Consider the following 17,148-nt stretch of genomic DNA (forward strand, 5'->3'; position numbering starts at 1 on the left):
GCAGGGAGTAAAGTCTGGAAAAGATGAGCCAGAATAAAACATCTCTCAACATCTGCACATTATATTCCTTTACCAGAACGTTCTGGAGAGAGTTGCCTCATTTAAAGCGTTTTTCTGTTCATTTGCAGTCTTGACAAATTAAAACATTTCAAGACCACCGAAGATCGGGTTTTGTTTTAAGAAATGTAATAATCTGTTCTAAATGTCAATTTAATACGATCAAATTCCTCTTTGAAGAAGGCAAATAAACAGCTGCATCCAGATATTTATTTTAAATGAGGCAGCTTTTAAGACAAAAATCAAAATTTTTTAAGTCTTAAGTTCTGCAATTAAATGCTTACTTACAATTTAGCTTTTCACGCACACTAAGGTGAAACAGTATGCCAGCATGAAGAAGATTAATCTGAGGATGTGGAAACTAATTTGTTGGGTCCAAACCTTTGAATCTGTCCAGTCCAGCTGAGTATTTTCCACTCTGTCATTTAACAGTGATAAATAATAAATTGGAATGAGAACTAAAGCTTCACTAGCAAGTTTTATAATCAAAGACCCAGTTTAACAGGAGATATTTTATCTGAAATATTTAATCAACAGATCTGGAAAAAATTAAGAGGGAGGCCACTTAAAATGATAATTTTCTCTGATTTTACCCTTTATAGGGCTATGCTTGAGTAAAATGAACATTATTCTTTTATTCTACAAACTACTGATAACATGTCTCCAAAATTCCAAGCAAAAATTTAGTTTTTATTTACAGAAAATGAGAAAGGGACAAAATAACTAAAAGGATGCAGCGCTAAGTTTCAGATCTCAAATAATATTCATTTAGAAACAACAACACTAATGTTTTAACTCGGGAAGAGATCAGGAATCAATATTTGGTGGAATAACCAGGGGCTTGTCAGTCGGGTTCGGTGCAGTGGGCTCTTAGTTTTTTCCAGACCTGTATGTTCACAGATCCTCTGTAAAGTTTAGGTTCAGACTACTTTAACAGTAAACACTGTTATCTTAACAGTGGTAATTAAAGCAGGTATTGGACCTTTTGGCAGTGTGGGTAGAAGTTTTGTCCTGCTGGGGAAAAAAAAGACGTTTTGGCAAAAGAGAGAAGCAAAAAGTGCTTTAAAGTTTCCAGCTAAACAGCTGCACCTTCTTCTGCAAACAACATGGATCCTAAATCATCGCTAACTGTGTCAGGCTGGACTTCAAACAGCTTCTGGTACGCTGGGTTCTAAACTAAATGCACGAGAAGATTTATGCAACATTGGGCAACAGTCTGTTCTCCCCCTGAGATGCTTCTGGTGTCTGCTCTGGTTTGGGAGTGGCTCAATGCAAAAAATGAAACTTTTTCTGACCAAACTTTTCTTCCTTACACTCAAATTTACATCAGTGTGTCTGGAAAAAGCCTCTTTGATCAGTCAGCTTCTTTAGCATTTGTGGCGTGACTGTTTATATGACAACTGCAGGGTTTCCCCCAGTGTATTATAAGTCTGGCGGGCCACCAGGCTTTCCCTGTGCCCCACCAGGCTAACCATTGTTTATTTAAGTTTCTATTTTTTAATGTTTGCATTTTTTAAGATTTTATAGTTGGCGTTCAGGTATTAATCCTCCAATAAGACATAATTATCAAGTGATATTTTCAAGTTTCCTGTCAACTTTAAGCATATTTTTAACTCAAAAACACGACGGGAAGCTGGATGAATGACTGCAGAGCGCTCCAACCACCGGGCTTAGCAAGTTTTCTGGGGGAAACCTTGAACCGTGCTGTCTGCATTCTTGTCTTCTTTTAAAAAAAAAAATAAAACATTTTTGTTTAACAACAGAACTGGGTTGTTATTTGAAGTTGACCATAATCATGAAAATTAACAAAAATATACAAACTTTTTTTTGACTGATTTTGGTTCTTAGATGAACCAAAATATTCAACCATATCACATTATTAATCATCGCAGTTTTACAAGTTGAATTTTTCAAATTCAATGTCTAATAATTATTTGAAGACTTTGAAATTATGAGTTACATCATAATTTAACTCATAATTATGAGTTAATTTAATTATGAGTTAAATTATGAACTCATAATTAAGGGAATTATTATTCCCTTAATAATAATTAATTATTATTAAGGGAATAATAATTATTCCCTTAATTTTCAGTTTGAAATTAAGGGAATATTAATAAATGATTAGTTAATCTAGTGAGCAAAAAGTATTTAGAACAGAATTACTGAAAAAGTGTTTAGAGAAATTAAACATCTTGAGAAACTAAATAGATGAAAATTTAGTTTATAAGAGGTTTTAAGAGTTAAATATCTCAAACATTTCATTTCAAACTAATTTTATGAAAAATTATTTCAGACTTTAAAGCATTTGTAGCATTAAACCACGTAATCTTTTCTACTGACAATCTGTTTGCTGCTTTGTAATGTTTTATGTTTTTTCAGTGTTTCAATTCAAAATGTGTAGAACGAGTCACAAACGCACTGCTGCCAGTGTTAATCATTAAAATTAATAAAAATATATCTGGCATACTCCATGTAAATCCAAATGAGTATGTATGTAACATTTTGATTGTTTATTTTAATTTAATGTATGCACAGGTAGGTAACAATGACAATTCAGTCTAATTTCTGGTTGCTTTAGTAAACAAAATGGCTGCATACAACTGAAAGCAGAATATCTGGACGTTATGTTCAAATTCAGACAGATGCATTGATATTTTACTAGAGAGAAAAACCCATCAACTGCATGAACATTACATGTTTTTTGGATATAATCATCTTCACACGCTGTCCTACAACTATCGCTTTTAATTCAATTTGCAAAATATACCAACAAAAAGGAGAAAATGTCAAATTAAGTGAAGAAAAGCATAAATATGCATGTAAAAATAGGAATGTTATAACCAGATGGAGCCTGACCCAGAAGCTGTGTGCAATAGAAACAACAACAGAGTAAAACACATTTTCACATCATGCAGCTTGTAAAAATAACTACCTTTTTGTATATTTGGATGAGAAAGCATCAAAGGAAAGCATAAGAATGTGAGCAGGGAACCAAACACCCCAGAAGCACAAAGCAATAACGGCAGAATTAAGCAGAGCAGCAGGATGGAAAGCAAGCAAGCTGGAATCCGCTCTGAGTGCACCGAATCGTTTTCTGGACACAAACATTCGTCTGACGCCACAAAGTTCACTGGAAGAAACTCAATTATAGTCGCAGCTCAAGTTAAGCACAGAAAACACACCTGATGTCCATAATAAGACCGCAGAGTTTATTCATTTGGTTGATGATTAAACATCAGGTTTTACTGTTCATTAAAACTAAAGAGCAAGTGCAGTGTTCAGTCTTATGGGGTTGTGATGTTGTACTGGAAAATCAGTTTTAATCTCCAAAGTTACTCAACCTGTCAGATATAAAGAAACACTTTAAAATAGTCTAATTTTTGACAGCTGTAGAAAAGGGAAAACACTGAAATAGATCCCAAATGTTTCCTGGAAAACCAGAAAGACAAAGAGTGGAGATAATTACTATCTCCAGACAGAAATCTTCTGTCTGGATTTCTGAAGAAAACATGAGAAAAGAAGAAGAACATTTAAAAGATGGCGGACTTAACATTATCTGAGTCGACTAAGATTTATCTGATCAGGATTTGATTTTTGGTCCACTCCTATTTCCACTTCTGACCGAGCAGGGAGCAATTTAACAGCAACAATTGTTTACTTAATGTTTTATATTATTATTTAAGAATAGCCCTGTCACAATAAGCAGTAAATCAATTAATCATGTGATAAATTAAGTCAAACTCCATAGTTTCCATTTGAATGACTTATCACTTTTCTGCAAAAATCTGGGTGATAAAAGTCTTCAGTCTCAAATATCCATTTAGTGTGAAGAACATTTTACAGAAACTTCAGTTTCCATTTTATTGGTCGTTTCTGTTTTTATTAGTCTATTTAGCATATTTAAATGTCTTCCAGTTCCTCAAATGTTAATTGTTCATTAGAATTTAACGTTTATTAATGCAATTTATTATACCATTACCATTACGTAACTTAGGAATGCACCGATATGAAAATTTGGGCCAATATCCGACACTAATATTGCTATTATGGTGATAACCGATATTTATTGGTATTATGTATTTTTCAGTGCCTTCGGAAAAACCCCAACCAGAAACGGATAAAATAAATACCGATTGTTCATATCGGCCCAGTTGTTTTTTTTTTTTTTTTACAGATATGTTAAAAAAATGACTAACATCGGCCGATAACGATGTTGTGAATACATTGTGCATCCCTAAACTTGATAATGGTCTTAAAACAACATTACTGTTTAGCGCCATAATTATTGGGACAATTGATCGTCCAGCAAAATCTACAATCACGACAGGCCTACTTAAGGACACAGACCTTTGCAGCTATTGCCTTGCAGTGATCAGGATATACATAAAAAAACAAATATGTGCACATGTGATTTCCACAAAATGAATCCACATATTGCCACAGCGTGAGCCGTCCCGGTTGAAACACACTCTGCAGCAGAGCAGCGGACAGCATGCTTGGCGCTGAGCAGATCCGGGCGGCCGTCATGCACAGAGAGCATGAGAGGCTTCAGCTTCCAATGTAACACAATGACGACTCGGATGGAACAGAAAGCTGAAGTCATGACGCTGCCTTCAATCGTGGATGGTTGTTCACAAGATACAGCAACTAAAAGGTGACTGAACTTTGACCTGGCAGCACAAAGTTTACCTGAACGGTTCTAACTTGTGTGCATGTTTCTCACTCAAAGGTGTTTATTCCTGCCCAGAAAGTAGTTTAACTTTTTGATACACAGACCCTGACGGAAAAAAAGAAACTAGAGACTGTATCCATCTGTGTGAATATATGCGATCATATGGGCATGTACAACAAGTTCCTGTTTCTGGCAAGAACTCGTTGTACATGCATGTAGAATGTTTTTTTGTAGCCACCATGCTAGCTGCTAGCCTCAGTGCTAGCATTACTTTTAAAGCTAGCTTTAGCTTTTTAGCTAATTTTAGCTTTTACATGGATTTTTTTTTCCCAGTGTGCATGGATTGTCAACATGCAGGTGCTAGCCTAAATAAGATCATTAGTATTTTAGCTAGTTTTACTTTATTAGCTTATTTAAGCTTATAAACTGTTGTGACCTTCAAATTTAGTTTTTCTGCACCAATTTCTAATACTGTTGGGTGGGATTTTTCCTTTTTTACCAAAAACTCTGAGCATATAGCATTCATGCTGCATTTTTGCAAGAAATGCATTTTCTAGTTATTTTTGTTGAACAATAAGCTATGCTTCTACTCTCTCCTTTTTGATTACGTCAGCTATTTTTTTCCTGTTTTGTAGTTATTGTGTTTTCTTCAAATTAATTTGTTAATTTGAAATTTATTAGATGTTATGTTATTATGCAACAAGCAGGAAGCTAGGTATTTGCCTATTCAAAATAAATTAAAAAAAAAGTTCACATCCTACCTTTTCAATTTCTGATGCATTTTACTGCAATTTTATGTAACAAACCAACATGAATAATAGATAAAAACGAAGTGACGTCTTCACAGATAAGAGTCTAAAAACAGAGCCTTGTATTCGTATCCCAGTCTCCGCAGTAAATACTTTGCAGATCCACGTTTTGCTGCGATTCCAGCAGGACTGTAATGTTCATCTCCAGCCGTCGGTTCATCAGATGCAGCTTCCCTGTCGTTTCCACCACACAAAGTACTTTGTATATAAACAAAAAGGGTTTATTTTGGTCTCATCTGAGTACAGCGCCTTCTTCTACGTGGCAAACATTACGCTGGAGTACATTTAAGGTTTGCATCGTCTTTAAATTTGTTAAAAACTTAGCCTATAACCATATCTCCACAACTTTATGTGCCATGTGCCTGATTAACTGAATTGTTCACTAACATTTACTAAATGGTAATAATAATAAAAAAACTGAGGCCTTCAACAGAACAAGTGTATGTATACTGAAATAGGAGAAGCACTAATTAGTTGACTTTTCAAATCAATATACTGAATTTCATTTTGCACAGAAGTGTTTAAATGCAAGAGTTTGCAAATAAATTCAGGAACAATATCTTGTTTAAACAAGATAAAAATAAAAACAAATAGACTTATCTCTTGTTTGAACCAAAATATCTTCTCTTTTAAATAAATAAAGATTGCAGCACCTCTTGGGATTCTTAGATGTCGTCCAGAGGAATCGGTGAGAAGAAGGAGAGTCGCAACGACATCCTTCATGTCTTTTAACAAGTCAGGAGGGAATTTTTACATTAACTTGATTTGTAAAGAATAAAAATGTATATTTTTTCTTATCCTTTATAGTTATATACAGCAGACTTGGTTTATCACAAGACCTCAAATAAAAAAATTAAATTATTAAGCTTTCTGGTTTTAATGTGAGAAAACAGGGGGGAAAAAAATAATTAGAAGTTTTTAAGGCGCTGAAAAGGTGAGTTTTTTTCCTAATTAGATTTGCATTTATTTTCTCTAAATTATTTAGTCATAACCAAAAGTGGCAAAACCACCCAATTACTGATTGAGCAGGAGAACTGTAAATACAAAGAAATTCCCCAATGGCATAAAAACAAGTTTCTTACAGGCTCAACAGTCAGTAAAACGTTCATATATGAACAAACTTAAGTTATAGTTTGCAAGGTGAAAAACACAGATAATAAAAGCAAACAGATGGATCTGAACTATGTTGAGTGATGGACCATTGCTGGTAAACTACATGATTTTCTCTAATTTGCTTCTTATTAAAACAATCAATCAATAAGAGGAAAGGTGTAGTTGGATAGTGTGCATCAAAAATAGTTTCCCGCGGAGCGTTTCTGGCTCCAGAGGCATCAGAAATAAGCAGCGGCGGGTGACTCACGTCAGGCTGGCACCGGTTTGCTCTGCGTCCGTAGCTGTTCACTTTGGACGGCGGCACAGACTGTCGCAGTGGGATGGAGTGAGGCTTGTACTCCTTATCCACATCTTCTCCATCATAGTGCTTTGGCTTGCAATGCTTCAAATCGAACAAAAAATAACAATCTCAGTTCAAAATGGAGATTAGTTATTAACAATAACCTGCCTCTTTAAATTTTTAATTTATTGCAATTTAATAAAAAATAAAAAAAACTGGCAAAATACAACTTAAGAGTGGAGTAATACCGTCAGGCTGGCGCCAGACTGGAACATTTCGAATGGATAGACAATCCTCTCATAATGTGAGCGCAGCAAAGACCCGATGTTCTTCCCTGGAGGGTAGCCGAGCCGCTGCGCGATACGAGCCCATCGTCGTTCCTTACAGATCAGCTCAAAGCCTCCTTCATCCGCCACAATCTGAGGAAAAATGAAAAAATACACCATTTAAATCCTCTCAAAGAGACAAACAGCCCACATTCCTGAGCGAATGTTGACTTGCTCACCTTTGACAAACTGTACAGATCCAGAATGCGCCTTTCGATATGTGGGATTTTTAAAGAAGACCCTTGAATTTCCCAAAATCTGGCAATGCGGTCCAAATAGTTGAGCTTCACTCTGGTCTCAGCCTAAAATGAGAACAAAACGGTCCCAAATAACGCCGCGATACCGGCTGAACAGATGCATAGCTGCAGAACATTTAGTGCAGCATGAAACTAAATTGAGACACAATAGCAGCCGTCTGCTCCAAAATGCGTCTGGAAAATGTGGCAAATTTTTATTGGAGGACAAAGTTTAGAGTGAGACGAGCCTTACCTCCAATTCGTTTAACCTCTGGATGCGAGGAGTGAAGTGAAAGTTTTCCAACTCCACTGAAAACGGAGGCTGCCAGTCCTGAGTGAGAGCAAAGAAATTCAAACTTTAACTTGTGAATTATCCTGCAAAGTTGTGCTTAGATTGAGCTTAATTCTTGCTTACATGTGGCTTTCCAGCGAATGATATTGATTAAAAAAACACTCATCTAGAGTAAAATCTCATCTTATTATGGAATAATTAATAATTTCAAGGAAATTGCTAAAAAAAAATGTCAGATCTCCCCTGTAAATATTCATAAATTCACAAATAGTTACATATACCGAATTTTTAAAAAAAGAAAACGACATAAGCCTTTTTTCCTGGCTGTCTGAAGTTACATCCAACCAAACGTCTCTTGTTTTAAGTCAGAAAAGATTTTGATCATTCAAACTGTTTACTAAGTGTCACAATAATGATAAAAAGAATAAGTCAGAGATTTCTTTTTCTTCATTTGCATGCAGAGTGATTAATATCTCTTTAAGCAATGAGAGAAAGCCCAGATGATGAGCTCATGGTTCTCTGCATGAAAACATCACCAAACTGTCTGCATCAAGATGAGACATGTTGAAGGGAAGGCCTGAGTTCTTCTAACATTAGTTAAAGCCAAAAAAAATGCAAAACATCCAGTTTCTGCAACGTAACTTAGAAGTAAGCAGGTAGTTACCGGCGGAGGTCGGATTTTGCAGATTCCAGACTTCTCTGCGATTGGACGTATCTTGGCGATGTAGCCCAGAGGATCCTGGAACTCCTCCCATGATGGCTCAAAAACAGGACACTCCGGCGGGGGGATGAACTCTTCTACTTCCATTTCCCTGACAACAGGAAAAGCACAAAAAAACAAGTTAAACAGCTTTACACACAAACAAATGGGCACAATATTATCAATATTTCTGTTTGTTGAATCTGTGCAGCTATTTGTAGCCAGAATTTTACATTTCTGAGCAGCCAAAACATGTTTTCATTACCTGACGGATATTATAACAAATCCTTCCACTGACAGGAAAACAAATTAGAATAAAGGATATTTTAAAATAAAATTTTAATTTCAAACTTCAATTAAAGTCTCTTCAAACAATACCTAATATGTTTAGTCTTTCAAAATCACTACTTCCTCGTTTTACTACTAGCTTGATGGTTCCTTCAAATATGTCACATTTTCAAACTCAATCATTTTCACAGGACAGTAGTTTCTATAATCTTTGCTTCTCTATTGATGGAAAAACCCCAGGATTCAATTTATTGTCCAGGAAATCCCCTCCCCCAACATCACACACAACAAAACAAACCCCAGCACATGAGAGGCCAGAAGGACTCAAGTTACACCTTTTTAGTCCAATTTCAAACATTACCTAACAGCATAACAACAGTTACCTGAGCTGACAGCAATAATTTGCATAACAGTGGCGTTTCTTATCTACTTAACACATGGAAACATCTACCAGCCATTTTTCATGTTTATATATTTACATATGTCCCATCTAATTCTGGCCATGTTTAGCTGTCTGAAGGTGGTTATATGTACTAACCAACCATGTTTTGCTTTATTTCTTTCACAATAGGAAAGAGTGAACACAGCAATCCTTAGGCCTAATTCAGCAAATCCAAACAGAAGACAAATGAGTGCTACCAATCACCAAACGTGAAGATACGCTGTAAACAAAACCTTAAACTTCATCAGTTTTACTCCACAACAATAAGGAAAAGAAAATGGCAAATGTTTAGCAGATGACAGCATTTGTTGATTAATGTGAGAAGACAGCAACAATCACATCGAGTTTGGAAGCAGATTTAGATCCATTTCGGGAATATTCGCGAAAATAATCTTAAAATAAACTCAATTTGATGTTAGTATTTCAATGAGCGTAAACTATATTTTTCACGGGCCTTCAGGCAAACAATGGCGTTGAGTCAATGAACCCTGATGCATTAAAAGGCCAGAAAGGCATCTCCACTTATAAGTGGGCAGGGCTTGGTTTACAATTCTATCATAAAACATCAATATTAAGCCAAAAATGACACATAGCTTCATTTTAAGGTCGATACAAACCAGCTTCTTTATTTTATCCCATTAGCTGACAGTGTTAGCAAGTAAACTTGTGAGAACTGACGTAAAACACTAAGCTTACCTTTAGCGACAGCCGTTAAACACGGTTAGTATTAAAAAACAAAAGCCGTGAAGCTAAATTATCTGTCAATCATCTGCTCCTACTGATGAAAATGACCCGAGTTAACGTCCATTATCCAGCAACGAGAGGCCATAACACCACCAACAGCTTGGGTTAGCATCAAGGCCTCCAAATTTTCCTAGCAGCAACGTCCCACTGCCTCCCACTGGTGGAGATAACTAGCATCCGTTTGCTAACGTTAACTGAGTGGCTTGAAGGAGTCAACAATGTAACCGCAGACCTGCTAACCCATGACTACACAGCGCTGGTAATGTCGACTATAAAGTATTTTTCATGAACAAAAATCCAGTTATATATCCATTCCGCTATAGTACAAGTGTCTAGCTGAATTCTTGTGACTGACCCGAAGACACCTCGATGTCCCGGGGTATGATAAAGACTGTGGCCGCACTCCTTCCTCTGTTGGTGGTTAGCTAACCAGCTGTGCTCGGTCCTGTTCTGTTGGCTAGCAAAGTTGACCCGTTTTCAGCTTCGGTTCTCCATACACACCGCTCTGCCAACCGCACGGGCTTAATGTATGAGTGGCTGATGTTCGTTTAATACTAAACGAGAATCTCAAACTTTCTCAATTACTGTCGTGATAAATCATTTTCCGATCAACATCATCACTCTCTTCAGGCCATCCTGTGCATCTTAACGAGACGCCATCTTAGCTTTTTCTCATGGCCGAAGTACAACCTCAAATATGCACACGCCGCCTCCCACGTTTTCTTCCTGAAAGTAGTGCGCACATACGCAAACATGCCATGCAATTACAATGGCACAGTTGTGTGAGAAAGTAGGTCAACATTATTTGGTGTCTTTTTGCGGAAATTAAGATGTCGACATCACATCACACTCATGTTTAAAAAATAGCAGTAGAAATATCTCAAACAGCCCGTGTTATGTTACATAACATAAAAGGAAATGCTCACCTTTCAAAGCTTTTACAGAATTAGTGAGGTAGGGTTTACACTGAAAAAACGCAAAATTTACCAAGTATTTTTATCTAGACAAAATTAATTTTACAAGTGACATTTCTGTAAAAATTGGGAGCTTGTTTTAAGTAAACAAATCATTAATATTGATGAAAACATACTATTATTTCACATATAGCAGGACAAAACTGTCTGCCAATGGAACCAGCACTTCTTTCCCAATTGTAAAGAATTGTTGAGTTTAAAAAAAGTACTTGCAAGTTAGTTTTGTCTTATTTCCAGTGTGTTATGATATATGCACTAGAAACTAGACCAATAATACTTGGTAAGATTTTGTGTTTTTGCAGTGTAAGTATAAACCAGCCTTCTTAATAACTTTTCAAAAATAAACAAGCAAAAAATAGGAAAAAATATAATAGGATTCATAATAATAACATTTCAGATTATTTAAAATTATATGAGTTTATTATTTTTTAACTTTTTTATATATATGATTTTTATAAGAAGAAAATATGTAAACATTTTTAACTCAGAGCCAAACATGGAGAAGCAGAATTCAGATTTTATACACCAAACAAATCTGCAACAAACTTCCAGAAAACTTCAAAACAGCCGAAACACTGAGTTCATTAATTTAAATCAATGTCAAAAACTCACTTGTTTAGAGTTACCTTTGATTAATAATAACTGGAAAATTGATTAATATTTTTATGTATATTTGATGATGGTATTTGACAAAATATAATGCTTGTTTAATAACTGGTATTATTGCTAAAATGTTCTGTACTAAGAATCTTAACATTATTTGATTTAAAATGTGGACTAGAATTTATTTAATCAAGTGTTAGCTCATTTAAGAAAACATAAAACAAATCTGATGTATTTAATATAAATATTTCATTTTTTATTTCAATTGTTATACTGTATGTGTATTATTATGTACAACATATTAAAATTACTTATTTATTCATAAGATTGTGACACATTTGGCCCTCAATAGTTTTGAACACCTCTGGCAACATTTTAGAAATTAAACTAATCCATAAAGTAATCAATAGTTACCGCTTACTAACAAACAGTTGGAAATAAACCAATCACATTGTTTAAAGAAACATGTATGATTTGCTTACTTTTGACAGATTTGATCTAAATTTTCTATCATTCAGATAAACAGAAAATAACATTTCTGGTAAAATGCATAAACATATATTATGCCACTTTTTCTGAACCATAAAGTTGTGAAAGTGAAAATAAATCACACCCACACACACTTGTTACTTCACTGCAAGGACACTTTAATTTATCAGAAGCAATAAATATTCACATCTCAGTTCTCTATTCTTCCATTACATGTAATACGTACACAAAAAAAGAAAATCATGTTCAAAAATAATATCAATAAGTGCACTGACATATTAACATTTCCCAGGCCTTGAATGTATAATCGCTGTAACTCATTCTCGCTCTGGCAGTATGAAACAATAAGAAAAGAAGAAAAGAGGTCAATAATCCTGTTGGACAACATTTCCTGTCCCCGTCTTTGCTTTAAATGTGCATACCTAGTGGGACTCACATGCACGCACCTGAATACAGAATGGGAGCAGTTCATCCCATAATTATAAGAAGCCTATATATAGTTGAATATGTACATTCATGTTTATATAGTACAATCTATTCAATAAGTGCAGATATATTCATGCAGGAATAGTTAAAAAGGACACAATAAAAAGAATAGCCAACACATACTTTCCATTTAACATTCTCAAAACTTTCTTAAAATCCCTTTTAAAAAGTTAAAATCTTCTTGAAGTTTCAGCATCTTACTGACATTTAATTTTGTCCTCTATGATTTATTCTATTCTGGATCAAAAAAATATGTAGTTTTGGTAATAAATGGCACTGAAGATGAACTCCATCAGTGCTCAATTTTATCTTGAAAAATGCAGTAGCAAAAAGGGGGTAACACTTACATACAGCCCACAAGAAAATTAATAAATAACAAAACAAAAAAATACATAAAATAAAGTATGTACCTGCAGGCTATTTTACATTCTTAACTATTGTAGTGATTTCACACAAGTAGCCTTCAGCGACATGCTGAGGTATCAGAAAATATAGTATTTTGATTTTCAAAGTGACAGAAGAGGGAAGATTAGGAGAAGGCCATTTCTGACTTAAGACCTCACATGTGCAAAACCACAAAGTGTGCTTTTCTCAACAAGGAAAAATAAAACACAATAACCAAAATCTGACATAAGGAAATACAGTTTTAGGCTACGTTCACACTGTAGCCTGAAGTGACCCAATTACAATCTTTTCTCAAATCGGATTTTTTTTTTTTTTTTGCCGTGGTCCTTCACACTTCCAAATATATGCGACGTGTATGTGACCTCCAGTGTGAACTGCAAACGACCTGGAAGTGTCCCGCATGCGCAGTGGAGGGCGCAATAACGTCACACATCGAGAGCGTGCTCAGTGTTTTGCCAACCGCCATAAAAACAGAAGAAGTGCTCGATGTTTGCGGAAGTAAACATGGACGCTAACGATGAAGCATAGCTTACGATTTTGAAGTTGTTGCCGACCGGAGTTGCATATTAACAACTTAATCCTCATTATCGTCCGCCACGGTTGTTGTTTGTCTTCCCGCTTGCACGTGTCAGGGCGCAGAATAGTGACGTTTGTCGAGTATCAATGACGTTCAAGTCGGTTGGCTGCGACCTGGCCATTAGGTCACGTTAGAATCGGATTCGTATAGATATCTAAGCAGCCTGGATCGCATTCGGAAAAAAAATCCAATCTGTCTTGTTCAGGCTGTCATGAAAAGATCAGATACAGATCCCATTAAGGCATAAAAAAGTAAATAAAATAAATTTTAAAAACTCGGAATTGAGTCACTTCAGGCTGCAGTGTGACCGCAGCCTTAGTCAGAGGCTTACACACAGTCATGAAGAGCAAAATATTATATGAATGTTGCGTTTCTAATGATTTATTTAAGCTATTCTATTGCCAGGGTGAAATCTTGAGGGGGGTTTAAAACAATAAATAGTTAAGAAATGTCATTAATGCTGGCATTTCTTTAATTTACTACACAAGACAAGAATTATAAAACAGGCCAAATCTGCTAAATTAACATCTGCTTAAAGTGAAACTTCCAAAGGAACAAGCAAGCATTTTTTTAACCTGTACGACCAAGTTTTGCTCTGTGTGGATCAGATAAAATCTACAACATATTCAAGCTTTTTTCCTTATTATCGTCTAAATTACGTGTTGTATACTTATTCCACCTTGGAATAAAATGAGAACAATAAATCAATAAAAAACCCAAATTAATTTGACATTACTGTTTGCAAAACTCTGACCTTAACTGTCAGTTGATTATTGATAATTACATTTCCATTCTTATATTTAGACATCGCCTCAATTAAACTTAAATAAATCTTAATGTTGTTGGTCATGTCATCTAAAAGGTGATTCTGTTTGGAGGAATCCAAACTTAATTAATTCAACACTAAATAATACTCAACATTAAAGACTGAAAAGAAAAAATATGATAATGTGAAAGAAAACCACATTTTACATATCAGAATACCCTCCAGTGGTTATGGCAAAATGAGAGAATCTGTATGTGCACATACTTTACAAACATTTGCTGATATAATTAATCACTGATCAAAACAATGATCGGACAATATTGATTATACTCAGGTAGAGCAGGTATATCGTAATATCAATAAAACAGCAAGAAGGTTCAGAAACACTTAAACTATATTATTGTTTGTATCACTGATTAGATTTCCAAACCCACACAGAAAGTGTTAGCAAGCCCCATGACTCCAGCTGATGTAAGACCAGAAAGGCAGAACAGCGTTAAAAACCTGCGATAGTTTTAGAAGTTTAAGACAGAGCAAATATCTGAGGTCTTCTTCAGAATAAAGAAGTGGCCTAAATGGCAAAGTGAAACTAGCAACAAGGGATGGAGACATCATGAAGCCAAGAAAATTATTGCAAAGTCAAGGGAGATTTCTTCTTCTTTTTTTTTCAACTTTCTTCTTTTTTCAAAGCAAAACTACAACTGGAATGCATTCGGTGGTTCAGTCTCTATTTACAAACCCGCTGTGAGCCAGTGGATACAGGAACACTCTGGTTTTCCAGTGTCACATTATAACATCTTGGTACTGTACATGGAAATATTCTCATACATACTCATGACTTCAAACAAGTAAAACTTAAGCATTATAATCAGATATAGATTTAGTTTCATTTTAAATTATATGGCTATAGACTTTTTTTTGATTGTGTGTGGCAAAAGTGTGTGGCCATCAAGTTTGTCCAAAAGAGAAAAAAAACTGAAACTGAAAAAAAAACTGAAACTGAAAAAAATATTTTCAAATTGAAAAATTATTTAGAACTGAAAAAGAATTGGGACTGAAAAAACATTTGAACAAAAAAAAAGATTTGAAAAAGAAAAATTATTTTTGAAAAAGAAAATGAAACAAAAAAATTAAGATTGAAAAAAAAAATTAAAACTGAAAAAAAGATTAGAATCTGAAAAAATAAAAAAATGATAAAAAGTTAGAAACTTGAAAAATACTTGTGAAATAAAAGATGTACTATAAAAAAATTGAAAGAGAAAGAAAAATTAAGACTGAAAAAATGTTTTGAAACTAAAAATAGTTCAACTGAAAAAAAAAGATTTGAAACAGGAAAAAACAATTTTGAAGCTGAAAATAAAGATTTGAAATGAAAAAAAAGTTAAAATCTACTTTTCAGATTAAATGTTTTTTTCAGTTTCAGATTTTTTTTACTTTGAACAAACCTTAGCTCCGCCTACATATGTGGGAAGCGAAGGTGAAAGTAGCAGAGACGCAGCAGCCTGCGTTTCCTCTTGTCGCCAGCGCTGCTGCTGTTGCTCTCGGTCCGGGCAGACTTGCTCCGGGTCCGGGACCTGCCCGCCTCCTCGTATCTGTCCTCGAAGCGGTGGCCTCTGGAGCTCCACGTCCGGCTCACACCACGGTGCTTATCCGGTTGATAGGTTTGGATTTGGAGCTGCCCACCGTACCTGTCGATCCAGCCCCTGTCACCTGCGGCCCCTGCTGAGGCTGCCCTGGGTGCTGGGGGGGGTGAGGGGAGAGAGGTGTAAGAGGGGTAAGAGGGGACGAAGGGGGGGGTAAAGGGGAGTGTGGTGGGGGAGGGGGGATAGAGGAGAGAGGAGGGTACTGGGGCAGATACGGGGCGGCGGAGGCTGCGTGATGCGCACTGACGGAGGCGGACGGCAGGTTGTGGGGCAGCGTGCCGAATATAAAGTGTGTTTGATGGGTGGAATGGCTGGTTGGGTGCGGCGTTTGTGCGTGCCTGGGGTGGGTTTGGGAGTGTGCGTGGGGGTGGGAAAGAGACAACGTTAGCGGGGGTTTGGAACCAGGGCCGCCGGCCCCTCTGGCAGATTGTGTGGGCTGCGCGTGGTAGAGGGCGAACTGCTGGCTCTGGGAATGTTGGGAGAGAGGAGAAAGAGGGGGGGGACATCCGACCACCATGTTGGTGTAGCGTCCCTGAAGCCCATGCTGGGAGAGCTGGGAGAGATGGGCCAGCTGCGGGTGCTGGACGTGCGGTGGCCCAACCGGAGGACGACAGGGTAGCGGGCCTCTCTGTAAAGTATGAGGGGGCACACCTTGCAAAGGAGGGGGCGCGGGCTGGACGTGGAAGCGATGGTGATGGTAGTAAGGTGGCGGAGGCTGTATTGTGCCCACGTGACAGAACTGTGCGTGCAGTGCCTGAATCTTGGAAGCCCCCCCGTCCAGCTGGCATAGGGATGAAGGGGAGTGAGGAGGGGCTCCTCCAGTAGTCAGTGGGGGTACAGGTGCGGGGTATGGTGGCCCCGGTGGAATAAGGGGCCCTGGTGGTTTGGCGCGTTTGCTGCCGAAGAGTGAACCCAGGAAGGAGCCGCTGTTGTTGCTGCTGTTGCTCCCCCCAGGTCCGCCCCCCGCTCCTGGTCTCTCTGCACTGCTGGAGACTCCCCCAACTCCTGTCCCAGCAGTGGTAATTTGCTGCCCCGGCCCACCCCCCACCCCCGATCCGGGGCTCAGGATGGGGCGATGAGGCCGGAAATCTTCTGTGCTGTAGCAGCCAGGGATCACACCCGGCATCGGATAGCGCTGGTGAGGCTGCGGGCTGCTAATGATGGAGCCCTGGGAACATAAAAACTCATCAGGTTTTAAAAGACACACTGGAGAATTACAATCCCTGCTCCTCCTGACGTCGGC

General features: G+C 37.1%; 2 protein-coding genes across 4 annotated transcripts in view; both read right to left on the reverse strand.

Moving 5' to 3' along the window:
* Positions 1-10,651, reverse strand: part of kdm5c (lysine demethylase 5C) — a 31,793-nt gene extending 21,142 nt beyond the window's left edge. For 2 of the 3 annotated variants that reach the window (XM_015044123.1, XM_015044107.1), the window contains exons 1-6: positions 10,318-10,651; positions 8,453-8,600; positions 7,750-7,827; positions 7,440-7,562; positions 7,183-7,353; positions 6,902-7,036 (exon numbers count right to left, since the gene is read on the reverse strand). In XM_015044123.1, the coding sequence (XP_014899609.1) occupies positions 6,902-7,036; positions 7,183-7,353; positions 7,440-7,562; positions 7,750-7,827; positions 8,453-8,596 (651 nt within the window). In that variant the 5' untranslated portion in view covers positions 8,597-8,600; positions 10,318-10,651. Of the gene's footprint in view, positions 1-6,901; positions 7,037-7,182; positions 7,354-7,439; positions 7,563-7,749; positions 7,828-8,452; positions 8,601-9,914; positions 10,282-10,317 lie in introns of those variants that run through there. The other variant, XM_015044117.1, reaches the window with a different exon arrangement.
* Positions 10,652-15,669: 5,018 nt separating this feature from the next.
* iqsec2b (IQ motif and Sec7 domain ArfGEF 2b) overlaps positions 15,670-17,148 on the reverse strand; it is a 51,389-nt gene continuing 49,910 nt past the window's right edge. The window contains exon 14 of the mRNA XM_015044139.1: positions 15,670-17,073. Coding sequence (XP_014899625.1) covers positions 15,895-17,073 — 1,179 coding nt within the window. The 3' untranslated portion in view covers positions 15,670-15,894. The remainder of the gene's footprint in view (positions 17,074-17,148) is intronic.

Source organism: Poecilia latipinna, unplaced genomic scaffold, assembly GCF_001443285.1.
Source record: "Poecilia latipinna isolate Pla-1442-1.1 unplaced genomic scaffold, P_latipinna-1.0 Scaffold36, whole genome shotgun sequence".
Classification (NCBI taxonomy): Eukaryota; Metazoa; Chordata; class Actinopteri; order Cyprinodontiformes; family Poeciliidae; genus Poecilia; species Poecilia latipinna.